Source organism: Colletotrichum truncatum (genome assembly GCF_014235925.2).
Source record: "Colletotrichum truncatum strain CMES1059 chromosome Unknown Contig_0006, whole genome shotgun sequence".
Classification (NCBI taxonomy): Eukaryota; Fungi; Ascomycota; class Sordariomycetes; order Glomerellales; family Glomerellaceae; genus Colletotrichum; species Colletotrichum truncatum.
The window spans coordinates 3,282,429-3,297,213 of record NW_027222403.1 but is presented as its reverse complement, the minus strand read 5'-3'; the positions used below and the strand labels follow the sequence as shown (position 1 = coordinate 3,297,213).

Below are 14,785 nucleotides of genomic sequence, written 5' to 3'. Positions count from 1 at the left end.
ACTAAATTGTTCATCCCATTATTTCGGTATGGTGCAGTTGTGTTAGCTTGTCATCGACCATGCGACTGTTGTGATAACATTCAACACCAGCTGATGTTACGCCATGCAGTAGAAACGTGTTTATGTTATTTATGCCTAAGTATTGCTAAAGGACATCCCATACGGAATAGAGAAATCATTTTTAGAGATCTCCGCACCCGGAGAGCCGAAGGGCGCGACTCCCTATGCGGGGTTGACAGGGCGGTGCCTAACCGGACAAAGGACCCCGCTTCGGATTCGATTCCCGATTTCCATCGGATATCTTGCCGATCCGATCCCTACCTGGTAAGTGTGACGTTGGGCAGATATAATAACTTCGTAAAATCAAACCAGCAACATAGCACTTGTGCATCTGAACTTTCTGACCCAGTACAATAAATCGTAAAAATCTACCATCTATTCAAGGAGAGAAGGAGAAAGAGATCAAAATGGTCGAAGTAAAGCAGTACCACCTTTTCCCAACTGATTTAATCCCCAACTCGCCACGGCCTCTCCTACATTATAAAAACGTCATCCCCAAAGTCCCACACAAATCACACTGCTCCCCAGCGCAAGTTTGGGAAAGATTCACCCACAACGGATGGGACGTGCAATGGATCTTCCGTTACGGCCCAACGCAGCTTTCGCACTTCCACTCTAAAGCCCACGAGTGCATGGCCGTCCTTTCCGGCACTGCTAGAATCCGCTTCGGCGTGGCGGATACCTCGGAGGATTTGGACAAGAATACGTACGAATCAGCGTGGGAGCAGGGTGGCGTGGAGATCGAAGCCGAAGCCGGTGATGTTTTTGTGATTCCTGCCGGCGTGGCGCATAAGACGTACAATACGAAACCAGAAGCGGATCTCAAGCTTCTGTCACCTGGGCGTGCTCATGGTATCGAGGCTGACGACCCGAAGGAGGCACTGAGCAAAGTTGAGTTGTCAGGATATACAATGCTGGGAGCATATTGCGGCGGGGAATGGGATTTTGTGGTGGGAGGAGGGGACTATGAAAAGTGTTGGGCTGTGCCGAAACCAAAATATGACCCGGTCTTTAGGGACTCGGAGAAGGGACTTTGCAAGACTTGGAGAGGAAGTGGTGGTTCCCCGTCCCTTTACGAGGTGCGCCTGTAGATGTGTTGTTGGTGAGCTTTAGTAACAATTTCACGTACAAATATTTACCATCCAATATGTCGTATGTTGTTTAAGGTGAAGAAAGCTATTTAAGGTTGCTTCCAAATTGGGGAATTCGAAGCTGAACTGAGTCGCCATGCCTCATAAAGATCCAATTTATTTGGACCCCAAAATTAGCCAGTATTTCAATAAACTTGGGAGTTCTATATAACCTTGAACATAGTTGACTGGACAGCTAATCATAAAATAGCGAGGCAAATACATGGCCAAGAGCGGACTACTACTTTTAACAAGTTGACATTCCCGATTCTTTCAAAGCCACTCATCACTAGCCTTCCTTTCTTTGCTAGAAATGATTTGCTCGTTGTTTCCCATCTTTCTGACAGGAGACTCAAATGAGCATACTGCCGTTGAAAACAGAGCAGGCGTATCTCAAAACGGGACATGATAGCTTACAAGACCAGATCTATGAAGAGATGCGTTAGCACAAACGTTTAAACAAGTTCAAACTTGGGGGCTATTTCCTAAAGAGCACACAAGGAAAGTTCAGGGAATGTTGTAGGACGGGTTCAAAGTATTAAACCCGCAAAATAACGGTAATCTAGCTCTTTAAAGTGAAGGCGTGACATTGCTGCAATACACGACTTGATGAGTTAAAGTATCGGGCGATACATTCATTTCCATGTTGGTCAGTCTGTGTGTCTCGCTAGCCTTACCCTGGTAAGGTGGTGGTGGGTACATCATTGTTTCAAGTGACACGGGTTGGCGGTTACGCAGTTTAGCGGGTAGTCTTCCCGTGTGGCCGCTGGCTCAATATCCTAATTTAGTGACCTGAGCTGAAAGTACTGCCTAATGGAGCTAAAGCGACGGTCGCGCAGGGGTCACCTGACCCGCCCACCCCAAGCTTCCCCAGCTATAACTTGGCTTCCCCGGAATTTATATTCCTCCCTTTATGTATACAATTTCCCACGACACTGTCGTTCTTCCATTACATCTCATTTTGAATATACCATGTTGATACATCAAGATGGCATCTCTCACCGCGCATCGTGCACCTCCAGACTCCCCAGAGGCGGAACCTCTACTCGACCAGGCAGCTAGGGGAGACGAGATACATCATGACAGTAGCATGGTTTCGGACGCGACTTTGGGTGCTGATGAGCACAAGGACGAGACAATCGCATTGAGAATTGCTGCAGCAGCCTGGTCCTTTGTTGTTGTAGGACTATTCACTTCTACGACCGGCGTAGTCATTCCTCACCTTGAGGAACACTATAAACTTACCGACATACAAGTATCGGCAATCTTCCTTGTGATGCCAATCGGCTACATCATTGCATCTTGGCGCAATGATTTCATTCATAATAAGTTTGGTCAGAGAGGGATCGCGACTATTGGGCCTCTATGCCATCTTGTCTACGCTGCAACCGCTTCCTTTCGCCCGCCTTTCCCTGTTTTTCTGTTAGCCGCCGCCATTGGTGCGTTCGGGATCGGTCTGATTGATGGATCTTGGTGTGCCTGGGTTGCTGCTCTAAGACAAGCGAACACTCTTTCGGGGTTGCTTCACGGTTCATTCTCAACCGGGGCGGCTATCTGTCCTTATCTCGTTGGTATTATGCTATCTGAATCCGGTAGTCTTTGGTATCGCTGGTTCTACGTATTGGTATGCCTTGAAACTGTGCGATCACTGTCGCTTTCTTATCTAACTAAAGTTGCAGTCTTTCGCGTCAGCTATCGAAATTGTTGTTCTTCTCTTTGCTTTCAGACACGAAGACTCTGAAAAATACCACAAAAGCAAGCTACACCAAGACATTGCGACCGGCCAAGCAACCAAAGGAGCAATTTTTAAATACAGTGCAACGTGGACCTACGCCACATACCTCCTGGTCTATGTAGGTGCTGAGTGCACGATATCAGGGTGGATCGTGGCATTCATGCTACGTGTCCGCCATGCCAGCACTTATGCGTCAAGTCTTTGCTCCTCTGCGTTCTGGGCGGGCATGGCAGCCGGTCGGCTCATGTTAGGGCTTGTGACTGACAAACTCGGCGTAAGGCGAGCTGTCGTCATATATCTTCTCTTCGCTCCTGCATTTGTGGTGCTGTTTATTGTCATTAGAGTACTTTGGTTCTCTGTGTTTTCCATGGCCCTCCTTGGCTTCTTCATGGGGCCGCTGTTCCCATCTAGCATTGTCCAGCTGGTTGAACTGCTGCCGAAAGAGCTTCATGTGGCATCTGTCTCGTTTGTCGCTTCTCTTGGGCAAGTCGGTGGTGCATTGCTGCCTTATATGCTTGGAGCAATCACTCAACTTGTTGGACTTCAGGTGTTTCAGTATATGCTTCTTGTGCAGTTTGCTATTTTGCTCGTTATATGGATTGCTTCTTTTAGGTTGTCGGCGAAGAAAGAATTTGCGGAAGACGACATTCGATCACACCAAGATTAAGCCTTTGCCTTGGTGCTGTGTAAGGACATCTTGACTGTCCGTTTTATGTACAAGGCTCTAGAGTTAGAGTAGGTTAGAGCGTAACTACCTGCACGCAAGTTATAGATGACGACTTAACTAGGAAAATTTGGATAAAGATGGTACACCCCCCGTGGTAGCTTCTCAAGCATATTCAACATTGGTGAGCATGTTGCATGGGATCGTGGAAATTAACGACAGAGAAAGATGAACAGTTCCGCATGGCAGCCGTCTAAGAACTGAGTTTAAGTCTCAATACAATTCAAAAAACGAAACTGCAAGATACCCCTTAATAGCCCGAGTAGGGCTCTACCAGTGAAGGCTTACTGCATTTGACTACGGCGGCTGAATAGAACGTATGCTAACCCTAATCCCTTCCTGATCATTCAACCAGACTGTGTCAATGCGGGATTTAACTGTGCCTTATGCGTAGACATAGCAGTATGGCCCATCCAATGTGTCGAGCAAGCTACCAAGAGTTGCCGGTTCTACCCCCAGGTAAGGCAGCTCAATGATGTCCTCCAACGTGGCATTGCGGCTTGGAGGATTGTTGGCGAAGGTGATAGTCCCGAAATCGTCTTGGCCTGATCAAGATGCAACGACTGCCAAAGCCAGTACATCCTGTCCATCATAGTGTGGTGCAAGTAAAAGGCAGGATCTACAACCCCGGAGAACAGGTCCGAGTTCGAGCCAGAGATGGCTTGGTGGCCGCCGGCATGAACACCTGGGAGCCCTCCGCTCTGACTATCAATCTCATTCTGAAAGCTGGCGATGTTTTTGGCTGTTTCGCGCACAGTGGCGTTGAGAAAGGCATCTTTGGTGTAGATACGGCTCGCCAACCAGCTGCTGAGGTCGCGAGTGACGCAGTGGGGGTTGTAACGAAGCGTGTCAGCAGTACCGATGCCAATCAGACCGTCTTGCTGAGGCTGAATTGGTCCAAGATTGGCTGACAGACTAAGAAAGTTGCATTAGTATTTGTTCTGAGAGGCCAAATCACACATGTAACCATAGTTACGTACTTTGCAAAGGGGCCAGTGGCAATGCAACCACCTCCTAACCCAGAGGGAATGTGCAGGCCGGCCGACCCGATGGATCCGTTGTGCTGCACAAAAGCACCATCCGAACCCATACTAGTGTCTGAGCCATCAAAAACGGGGGATTTTCGGAGGTTTTCTTGATGGGAAAACCAGTTCCAGTACTATGAATAGTCAGCGAGGCTACAAACCGGGACTATTTTGATAGCGGGACACTTACCGGAAGATAGCCGGTATAGCCGCACTCGTTTCTCAATGCCTGTTCATAAGACCAAATGTACTGTCTATGCCAAGTAAGAAAATTGCCCTGTGTTAAAGTCAGTAACCCCGGAATGAGAGCGAAGAAATAGACGCCACTTACGGTGACATGGACGCTCATCGTCTGGTTAATGTGTTGGGCGGCGAAGTCGTCATAACGAACACGAGTGCCAGTGTTGAGGGCAGGGTCCGTCTTGGAAGGAGAAGATAACAGGCATTTCACTGCCCTAATGTACTCTTTTCTTTCCTTTGAGCTCAGTCTCTCCCTTGTTTAAATCAATGTCAACATATATCAAGCAACTAAAATCGCCAGTCGTTTAGACTCACCAGTTCTTACGAACACCAGCTTTCTCGAGTGTACACGTGCTGTTCCGCTTCAACACGGCCTCTGGCTCTGCCCTTTGTATCGCGGCGAAGGCTTTATCTTGAACCGGCTGAACGAAGTCCTTCTGGATGGTCGCTCCTTGGGTCAAGGTCGACGCGCCACCCAGAACGGTTGCAATTATAGCTTGAGCCTTGAGAATATGCATCTTGAAGCAATCCCGAGCTGTAAAGAGGATATCAAAGCTTAATGAGAGAAAGTGGCCTTCTGGAAGTGAGGACAACGAATATTAAATCTGACCACTGGTTTAGAAAGCTCTTATTTATATTCTGCTGTTGGCCGAATGTACATGCATTACTAGTTCGGACTGTGATAGTGGCGACCTGCCATTCCGGGATAAAGGCCCGATATGGTGCTTCCGAGCCGCATTGCATATACAAAAAAGGTAGCTTTCGTCGTGTTTCTTTCTTTTTTCCTTCCAAAACAAGCATGCTGACAAGCCTTTAGGCGTGCATACCCGCAGTGTCAAACACATGTAGGCAGTATTTAGCCTCTAAAGATATGAGCACGAAGGATTCCGTATCACGACACGCCTGAAGGATCAACCATTTCAGCCGAAGTGAAAGGAGGCCCAAATATTACGAGTTCTATTGTTTCTCAAGTCAAAAATCGGAAGTTAAGTACATCCGAGTTAGGTGGGGGTCGGAACTATCACGACGTGGACCATGAGAGGTGTTATTGCGTTACATTCAAGGTTCTTGGCGCGGGTAGTTCCAGGTTTTCTGTCAAAGCAGATTTCTTACAGGAGATGACCAAGCCATTGATCCGGAGTAATCCTGACCGTATTGGAAGAATGCAACTGAGTTACGTCAAGTCCTCATCCACCGTCGCAGCGGGGAATCTGCTGTTCGCTTGATAAACATGGCCTCAGGTAAGCTTAAAATGGCGGATACCTCACTTCCCCTGTGAAGACAACTAGTAAATCATTGATCACAAGAAGAGACGCTGACCCTTGTGTGGAGCTGGTGGGATCGTCAAAAAAATTAATTGAGTTGCCTATAAATGGTTCCCGCTACCAGACCTGCCGGATGCTTTACTTATCCGGCGTTCGGTCAAACCTCATCGAAGTATTTTTCGACTGAGCATCATCGTCTTCTGTCCACCAAAACTCCGTTTTTTTCTGGATACCTGGCTCTAGTGGAATATCACTATTTGAGCTCCTTGTCTCCGAACCTCGTCTGTGGGAACGAATCATCGTGGAGGGGACTTCGAATCGATCGCCTCGGAGCTTGCTGTTTACATAACCTGACCCAGCAGGATTGGAACGACCTGTGGAGCCAGGAAGTGTCTGATTGTCCCTGCTTCCGAAGAAATGAACCCAAATTGAGCGCGAAAGGGCTAGATTGGCCGCAATGATGCCTAGGAAAAGCTCGAGATTCGACCAGATTCCGGCAATGCAATATACCCCTAAATTGAATACATTAGCGTTGAAAACTTGTAATCGTGTTTACGAGACTTACAGCTAAGATCTGTTGTAGATATTCCAAGGGAAGCGGCCCTTGCGATTCCGAAGCCGGTTGCACTAACCAAATATTAGCGACAAGTCGACCAACGCAAGCATGGCTTGCAAATATCATCCTCAAGACAAGGGGTTGCACATACGCAAGGCCAAGCCCCATTAAGAAGCAAACAGAAAGTTTAGTCTTTGGCGGCATTTTGACGTTCCATACTACAGCGAGAGGAAGTAGTGAGCAGATTAGATCTGTCAAGACCGAGTATGCTGCGTTGAAATGACTGGTTAGCCTTGCCAAACCATGAAAATGCAGAGTTCCCAAGTTAATCTCTCGTAGTTTAGGGGAAGAACAGCGTACCAATTGTAGCATATATCGAATAAATCCGAATTTCGGTCGGCCAGCATGTTGCCGACTTTCCTCTCCAGAAGCCTACTGGATGACACTCCGCCATCAAAATAATGACAATCCCAAAGTTCGTGATCAAGACTCCGGCCATCAGGATGTAAAGTAGTATTTTCAGAGTCTTTGTATCCTTGATTCGAAGAATCAAAAGACAAATCGAGACTTTGAGAAAAGCTACAGAGATGAAGAGGAAGACCTGGCCATACCATCCGTACATATTGATCATCATATAGTCGTAGTCGCTGAGGTATACTCGGTGTCTGCCATTTCCGTGCTGTGCTTGCTTGACACAAAATGCAAATCGAATTATGGCCGTTAGACCGGCAAGTATGATTGTGCAGTCGTCCCAGCCAAGTTTTCGGTTAGCTGTTCGCACCCATAGTCGAAGGCCAGTGGTAATGATGAGAAACCCCGTCAACACGGCTGCGAGCGAGACCGAGATTGGCCCAACGTCTTCATCCGGAGGAAGCGGGTCATCTCTCTGGAGTAAACTCTTTGACATCGTCAGAATCGGTATGAGATTTTCCATCATGGCTCAACCGTCTCGGCGCGACTGAGAAGAAAAAAGATGTTCGCCGTGTGGTGTCTGGAAGCACCAAGACGGCGCCGGTCTCTATAAGAGGGTCAGGGGCCAGAACCAACAGCATGTTCTAAATTTCATTTTTAATACATACATAGTACAGACTACAAGGACTTTATGGGAGAAGGCCAACCATTCGTCCGCTTGTTCAAGGGAGAATGCATGAGCGTGGCACTCGGGGCTCAATATGTTTTAACACCACTCGGCCGGCATTTCCACTCGATCAGGAAAAAGCAAAGAAAAAAGCATTAAAGTTTCCACGTTTACTTGTGCGGGAGCATGTATATGAAACCCCTCCGGTATGCGGAACCTCCTGTTCTACCGGTCAAATTGACCCAAGGGAGGATATCCACGATGCCGAAGCCCTTGCTAGTATTCCTGGCTTCCTGACTCGCATCCCCACTAGTAGTCTGGGCACTACTTTACGAAAGAAATAACATTGGAACTGCCCTTACCACAAAAAATAAATACTACCACCCAGAGATGGCGAAATCCCTTCTTATCTACATTGAGTGCTTTTCTGGAGAAACTGGTCAGCATGTCCATTGAAAACGCCTCAATTTGTCAATAGCAGTGCCGGTAGGTGATTCTAGTTGCAAGGCGTCTTTTGACTCATCATCAACATTTATATTTTCTTTTGAATGAATATGACGTAATAAAGATCTTATTGCCACTGGATTGTTGATTTTGGCGCCTCGAAAGGTGCTACAAGTTGCGATACTGCTCGTGTGACTGATCCATACCCTGTTCCTATCTGGTGTGGAAATTTAGCATGCAACTGTAAAACATCAGACAATATACCGAAAACCGACTTTTGGAGCTCAAATTTAGCTTATGGGACCTTCCGTGTTTACGGCTCGAGCCGCTCCTTAAGCCATTCAGAATGTAACTTAGGCATTGTGTAGTTGCAACATAGCCAGACAAAGTCAAGCCTGGGACACTCACGATATCGTCAGAATAGAAGAGCATACAACGAACAAACGTCTCTCCATTGCATAAACACTTGCAAAGGGCAGTCAATTAAAAAAAAATCAGACCGAAGAATGTTGCCTAGGCATGCTCGCCAAGCCAACCATTGGTTTATCCACATCCTTCAGCGCAGTTGGCACCGCCCCTTTCCATGTACCCTGTAGCATCCGGCATAGACTTTCGAAGACAAAACCCGCGACCACCTTGTCAGCGTCAACCGATGCCAGGCAGAACTTCTTCCCGCAGCTGCCGCTTTCGCTGCCAGGTGGAGTGTTTGTTAGGGGGAAAGGGGGGCACGGCCGGGGTAAACGCCTACATACTACATGATCCTTGTTCCAACGGCCGAACCCACCCTGTATGTTCTGTTCGTTAGGTGGTATCCGTATTATGTACGACCACTGGAGAATTGGACTTGAGGGGGACAAGGAACTGGACCCTGCGGGTTTTGATGGCTCTAAGTGGCATCCAATACCGAACCTTGGAAAAAGTCTTGAGCGATGGAACCTCGTCTCGCGTCTTCCCCCACCCGGGAATGAACGAGACCGTTGAGCTTCCAATTCACTCCATGCTATCCCCCACTGGCTAATCTAATCCTTAATTATGCCCTGATCTTTGGCAAGGAATGGCACTACGGTTGTTCATAGAAGCCCTATCTATCCATGGATGGAGGCCTTGGAATGGGTCGACGTGATTGATCAAATGACAGATTAAATCGCTATATCGCGCATCAATTCGTCATGGGCACCCTAGGGCTTTTCATACAAAAGGCGAACGGAACCTGATCCGGAGCAACCGTGTGAACCTCGCCACCTCGTGTTTGCCTGACTCGAGGACATCCAAGCTCGTCCTGGCCAGCTTCCGATCATTATCGACACCCTTACTCTCTTGTGCGACGTGTGTACCACCTCCTTGTCCGTCAAAGTGCGGTCTGTCTCAGATTCACAGCCCTAGCCGCTGTGGGCTGAACAACGCACGCCCAAAATCATAACTGACACGGCGTCTAGATAGGAGGAACAAGCCGTAGCAAACATGCTCTCCGCAGTACTAGCTACGTCCCTGTTGGCGGCCGTCGCGTCGGCAGTGCCCGGCCAGCCCGCCGCTAAGGTTTATGACTATGTAAGTGCTCCTAGCTTGAAAGATCGTGGAGTAGAGAGCTGACATAAAATCTAGATCGTTGTCGGTGGCGGCACAGCGGGACTTGCTTTGTCGACTCGTTTAAGCCTGGGATTGCCAGATGCCACGGTCCTTGTTATCGAAGCAGGAGAGGCTGGCCTTGGTGACGAACGTATTGAGATTCCCGGACGCAGGGGCACGACATTTGGTTCGAAATACGACTGGAACTTGACAACCGTACCCCAAGAAGGCTCAAATGGACGTACTTGGGTTCAGACGCGAGGTCACGTCTTGGGTGGCAGCTCCGCCCTCAACCTCTTCTCCTACGACAGAGCATCTGCTCACGAGTACGATGGGTGGGAAGAGTTGGGAAACCCCGGCTGGAACTGGAATACCATGCGCGCCGCCATGATGAAGTCAGAGAACTTTACTTCAGCGAACACAGCATACTACACGGGAAGCGAAGGCGTGGGAAATGCCGGTCCAATCAAGGCCCTGATCAACCGTCTTCTACCTGAGCACCAGGTTCCTCTAATCCCAGTTATGAACAGCCTCGGCATCGAGACAAATCTGGAGTCTTTGAACGGAAATCCTATCGGCGTTGTCTATTCCCCAAACAGCATCGAACCCACCCACTACAACCGTTCTTACAGCGCCAACTCATATCTCCCTCTGGCGGGCCCGAATCATTACGTTTTAACAGAAGCTAAGGTCGCCAAGGTCAACCTCAAATCCAGCTGCGGCAAGAAACGCGCCACTGGCGTGACGCTCGTCGACGGGACTGTTCTGAAGGCACGCCGTGAGGTTATCATTTCTGCTGGTAGCTTGCTTAGCCCAGCAGTGCTCGAGAACTCGGGTATCGGCAAGACCGACGTTCTCTCTGCCGCCGGCATCAAGCAACAGATTAACCTTCCAGGCGTTGGCGAGAACCTCCAAGACCACATCCGGATTCAAAGTTCCTACGAGCTCAGCAAAAACTACACTGGCTATGACCGTCTCAAATACGATACCACCTACGCCGCCGAGCAGCTCCAGCTCTGGTGGGACGGCGAGGTATCTATGTACGGATACTCTGGCAGTGGTTACGCGTTCACGAACTGGAACCAGGCTCTGGGTAAGGAGGGAGAATCCAGCCTTCTCGCACTTGCCGAGAGTGCTATTGGTGCCTCAGAACACCCTGTCGAGCAGAAGAAATTGCAGTGGCTTAACGACACCACCGTGCCGCAACTTGAAATCCTCTTTAGCGACGGCTACACCGGTGTCAAGGGATATCCCGCAAAAGGAAGTGAAGGGTATGGTAAGGACTACTTCACACTTATCGCGGCAATCATGCACCCTTTGAGTCGCGGTAACGTTCACATCAACCCCGCCAATCCTCTCGGGGCCCCCTTGATCGACCCCAAGTATCTAACTCACGAGTATGACTTGCAAGCTGCAATTGAAGCTATCAAGAAGTGCCGCCAAGTCGCGCTTACTGAGCCCCTGAGATCCACTTGGGTTTCCGAGTACGAGCCGGGCTTGAACATCACTACCGAGGCCCAGTGGAGAGAGTTTGCTCTCAAGACAGCGTTGTCTATTTATCACCCGGTTGGATCCTGCGCCATGCTTCCCAAGGAAGACGGCGGTGTTGTTGATCCCACATTGAAAGTCTATGGCACGACCAATTTGAGAGTTGTTGACGCCAGTATTATACCCGTTCTGATTTCGGCGCACATCCAAACGGCTGTTTACGGTATCGCCGAAAGAGCTGCTGAGATCATTATCAAGGCAGCGAAGTAGTATTATTAGTAGCGCAATCGAGTGCGTGGAGAATATGCCAAGACACCAATTCCTAATGTATCCGTATTTAATGAATTAAGTTTAATTACCATGCCTTACATGCTGGCCAATGAAAATTTCGCTTCCCGGATACACTTCGTTTGTCCTGACCTGAGCCACTGCGGAAAGTCTGCCCACGTTACGGGCGAGCATCTTCCCACTCCTGCAGCCAGGCTTTCACAAACTCGACCTCAAAAGCCTGGGCCTCCTTGACCGGCCTCGGTGGCAGTTTACAAGTTGTTTCATTCTTGAAGATTCCATTCTCATCCCAGTGGTGAACTGCACCTCCTCCAATCACAAGGTTTGGTTCATCGAGTGTGGACTCGGGTCGAGGTAACCCGATTTTGTTAGGGGTGGCCTGTCGCCATGGGTCTGCTTCGCCGTCGATAATTGCCACGCGCGGGTAGCTAAAGTTGTAACCGCCATACTTGTTAATAGTATCAACATTTGGAAGCGTAGTAATGTTGAACGCTTTACGACAGATTCTAGTAGTAAAGTCTAGATCAATCAGGCGTGAAATGAGCGGCAATTGAGTTTCCGGAACGCCAGAGCCGGTTTGAAGATAACCCCATCTAATGTCATTGTCAGTCCTCAGTCCCCTGCAAAACGGTCTAGAAGTGGGTGTACTTACTGCGTGCAGTACTGCCACGGCCAAAGACGCCATGTCTGGTTGATATCATCACGCGCGTAAGTCTCGTCAGTGCCTGCACCAAAGCACTGGTCTTGAGTCCGGCCATTTGTACATGACGATACCCGAGTGAAGTTCACGTAACCGATATAGTTCTTGAAGTGCGTCGCCAGCGCATCCACCTCCGTCTCATAACCGCCGATGGTGAGAAGTTTGCGGACTGTAGAATCAAGGCTATCGGTCGCAGGCCAGGCAATCTCATCCGAAGTCATGTTACCGCAGTATCGGAGGAAGGCTCGATTGTCGATTTCTGGATCCCAGTTACGTCCTTGTAACCCTCCAATACCGCCTCTGATGGTGCTCGCAAAATCAACGCTGGTGGTGACATTTGCCAAACCGAAAGCTGTCTTCAACAGCAAAATATCGTCTTCTGTTGTATTGCCTTTTTGCAACAAGATGTTATCGACGACATGGGTTAGTTTTTGAGTGATCTCAGCGCAACCTTCAGGAGCGTAGAGTCGAGCGGCTTCGTAGTACTCCCAAAAGTCAACAACTGCTGCGGTGACGCCAGATGATGAGATTGCGCCCCAGAACACATCTGGATACACTTTCCGTAAAAATGCGACAAATGCTCCGGCATAAGAACCACCGTACATGATCCATGGCGTGTCAGGAGCAGTCAAGCTCACATTTGAAAGTTTTCCGGGGAACACGATATTCTGAGCAAAGTATGCAGTATCAGCTAGTGCTTGATCGGTGGTTAAGAACCGGAGGTTTTCAGTACTAAAGTCGGAGGTGGGGACACTCCGACCATAGTACCGGTGCTCCAATATGACGCCGACACCGTTGGTCGCCTCTGCCAGAATAGCAACGATTCCTTTTTGCAGAAACGGTAGACGGCCTTGGCCACTTGTTTCGCCTGCTGCAAGTGCGATGACTGGACCGCCCGGTTTATAAAACCTGTCATCGTACCAGTATCGAAGAGGAAAAGTGGCATCTGAATGCGGTTCATAGAGTGAATCGTTGTGAAAGTGATCGACCGGTACGGAAAGATTGTAGGCTTGATAAAGGGTCGCGGGATCTGGTGCACCTTGAACAGCGTCGTTTTGTGATAGCTGAAAAGTCTGGGGTGGCAATGCTTGAAGCTCAGATTCGCGGAGAAAGTCCTCCCATAGCTCTGGAAGTCCAAATTGTGGCCCTAGAGCAGCTGAGGCTCGTACAAAGCAGATAAGGCCGGTGGCCAACCACGACGGAGCCATTGACGATCCTTGAAAGGTGCCAACAGTAGGATATCAGTGGGCAAGGTTCTCTAGAAGATTAAGAGACGTTTTGAACAAGTTAGCCTGCGCGGAAGTGCTGCTATTTGAGCTTTCGTTCCAAACAAAGACCTTCCTCATTCATTTACTGTTATCATACGAGAATCCAGGGCCCGATTGCACCTTGCCAGGCCGAATGCTACCTCCCTGCATTGGTGTGTTTTTCTCAACCATTGCAAAAACTTTTTACCTCTAGAGTGTGATTTTGACCTTCCCAAAAAGCACAAAATCATACATAGGAGAGCTGTAGCCAAGACTACATACCCAGAATTTCTACGTCATGGATTGTCACTCGTCTCGATTGGTCATCGGAACTAGTAACATCTCGTTTTCACTTGCAAAAGAAAAGAAATTTGAGTGACATTTACTGCTTCTCAATTGCATACCATAGTAACTAGGAAATAAGAAACACTGAGTTGTTCTTTAGTTATGGGAAATGAAATCTCGAGGCAGTTGGAGGGCGGCCTAACAGCTGAGCTTCTTGTGAGCCACGCTTTGTTGGAAGTAGATCTCTGCGGATTTATCGCGAAACTCTAAAGTTGTTCAACCGCTGTTATGTTTTATTGACCGCTGTACTCACTATTGCTACTGTAAGGATTCTGTCCAAAGCCCATCAATTCATGCAAGCGGGTGGATCGATCAGAAGGAGGGGCAACGGAGCCAAAAAGCCTCCGCCGTAGATGACGAACCTCATTTATGTCATTAGACCACCTCCTGGAACATGTAGCACAAATCTTGCACTACTTTCTCATAGGATACCTTGGATGCATTTAAAGGTTCCTCGTGTGAATTCCTACGACCATCATCACCAGAAGGTTGCTGGAGTTTCATTCCTTGGCAACTGAGACAGCTTTCACCGACTTAAACATATTTGTTTAAACTTTACAGCTTCTTTCTAGATATTTCTCAATGAAATTTGGCCACCAGTAGTTCTGTCTAGATAAAGTATTTAAGGTTCAAAATATATGCGATGACGGCAGGCAGGGTGACGAAGCTTGGTATTTCAGGTAGGACGTAAACTTAGACATTAGCTTTGCTCTGTTTTTTGGGCTTTGGTTTTTTAAAAAATTTGACTGGATTTTATTAGTTTTCTTGTATTTTATTACTGAAATATTGTAGTGAAGCAAAGTGCTGAACGTAGGCATGTATTCAAAGTAGTAGATTGAGTAGCTTGTCTTCTCCTAACTATACTATAAAACGATATCGTGCCTAAATATGTTT

General features: G+C 48.2%; 6 protein-coding genes across 6 annotated transcripts; 3 read left to right on the top strand and 3 right to left on the bottom strand.

Moving 5' to 3' along the window:
• Positions 1-467: 467 nt before the first annotated feature.
• On the top strand, positions 468-1,151 carry CTRU02_210179 (FAD-dependent pyridine nucleotide-disulfide oxidoreductase; the record flags this gene model as incomplete). The annotated part of the gene is made up of 1 exon (XM_036733941.1): positions 468-1,151. One exon carries the CDS (start codon positions 468-470, stop codon positions 1,149-1,151), a length of 684 nt encoding a protein of 227 aa, XP_036574335.1.
• A 1,027-nt stretch (positions 1,152-2,178) lies between these two features.
• Positions 2,179-3,592, top strand: CTRU02_210178 (major facilitator superfamily transporter; the record flags this gene model as incomplete). Its single annotated transcript, XM_036733942.1, has 2 exons — positions 2,179-2,814; positions 2,870-3,592. The coding sequence occupies 2 exons, from the start codon at positions 2,179-2,181 to the stop codon at positions 3,590-3,592; spliced, it is 1,359 nt and encodes a 452-aa protein (XP_036574336.1).
• A 506-nt stretch (positions 3,593-4,098) lies between these two features.
• On the bottom strand, positions 4,099-5,432 carry CTRU02_210177 (Grixazone synthase 3; the record flags this gene model as incomplete). Its single annotated transcript, XM_070205406.1, has 5 exons — positions 4,099-4,564; positions 4,630-4,808; positions 4,865-4,951; positions 5,006-5,168; positions 5,230-5,432. The coding sequence occupies 5 exons, from the start codon at positions 5,430-5,432 to the stop codon at positions 4,099-4,101; spliced, it is 1,098 nt and encodes a 365-aa protein (XP_070061054.1).
• An 885-nt stretch (positions 5,433-6,317) lies between these two features.
• On the bottom strand, positions 6,318-7,672 carry CTRU02_210176 (uncharacterized protein; the record flags this gene model as incomplete). The annotated part of the gene is made up of 4 exons (XM_036733945.1): positions 6,318-6,691; positions 6,745-6,806; positions 6,887-7,004; positions 7,096-7,672. 4 exons carry the CDS (start codon positions 7,670-7,672, stop codon positions 6,318-6,320), a joined length of 1,131 nt encoding a protein of 376 aa, XP_036574339.1.
• Positions 7,673-9,718: 2,046 nt separating this feature from the next.
• On the top strand, positions 9,719-11,581 carry CTRU02_210175 (choline dehydrogenase; the record flags this gene model as incomplete). Its single annotated transcript, XM_036733946.1, has 2 exons — positions 9,719-9,805; positions 9,860-11,581. The coding sequence occupies 2 exons, from the start codon at positions 9,719-9,721 to the stop codon at positions 11,579-11,581; spliced, it is 1,809 nt and encodes a 602-aa protein (XP_036574340.1).
• Positions 11,582-11,759: 178 nt separating this feature from the next.
• CTRU02_210174 (serine carboxypeptidase s28) lies at positions 11,760-13,507 on the bottom strand (the record flags this gene model as incomplete). Its single annotated transcript, XM_036733947.1, has 2 exons — positions 11,760-12,192; positions 12,252-13,507. 2 exons carry the CDS (start codon positions 13,505-13,507, stop codon positions 11,760-11,762), a joined length of 1,689 nt encoding a protein of 562 aa, XP_036574341.1.
• Between the last annotated feature and the right edge of the window lie 1,278 nt (positions 13,508-14,785).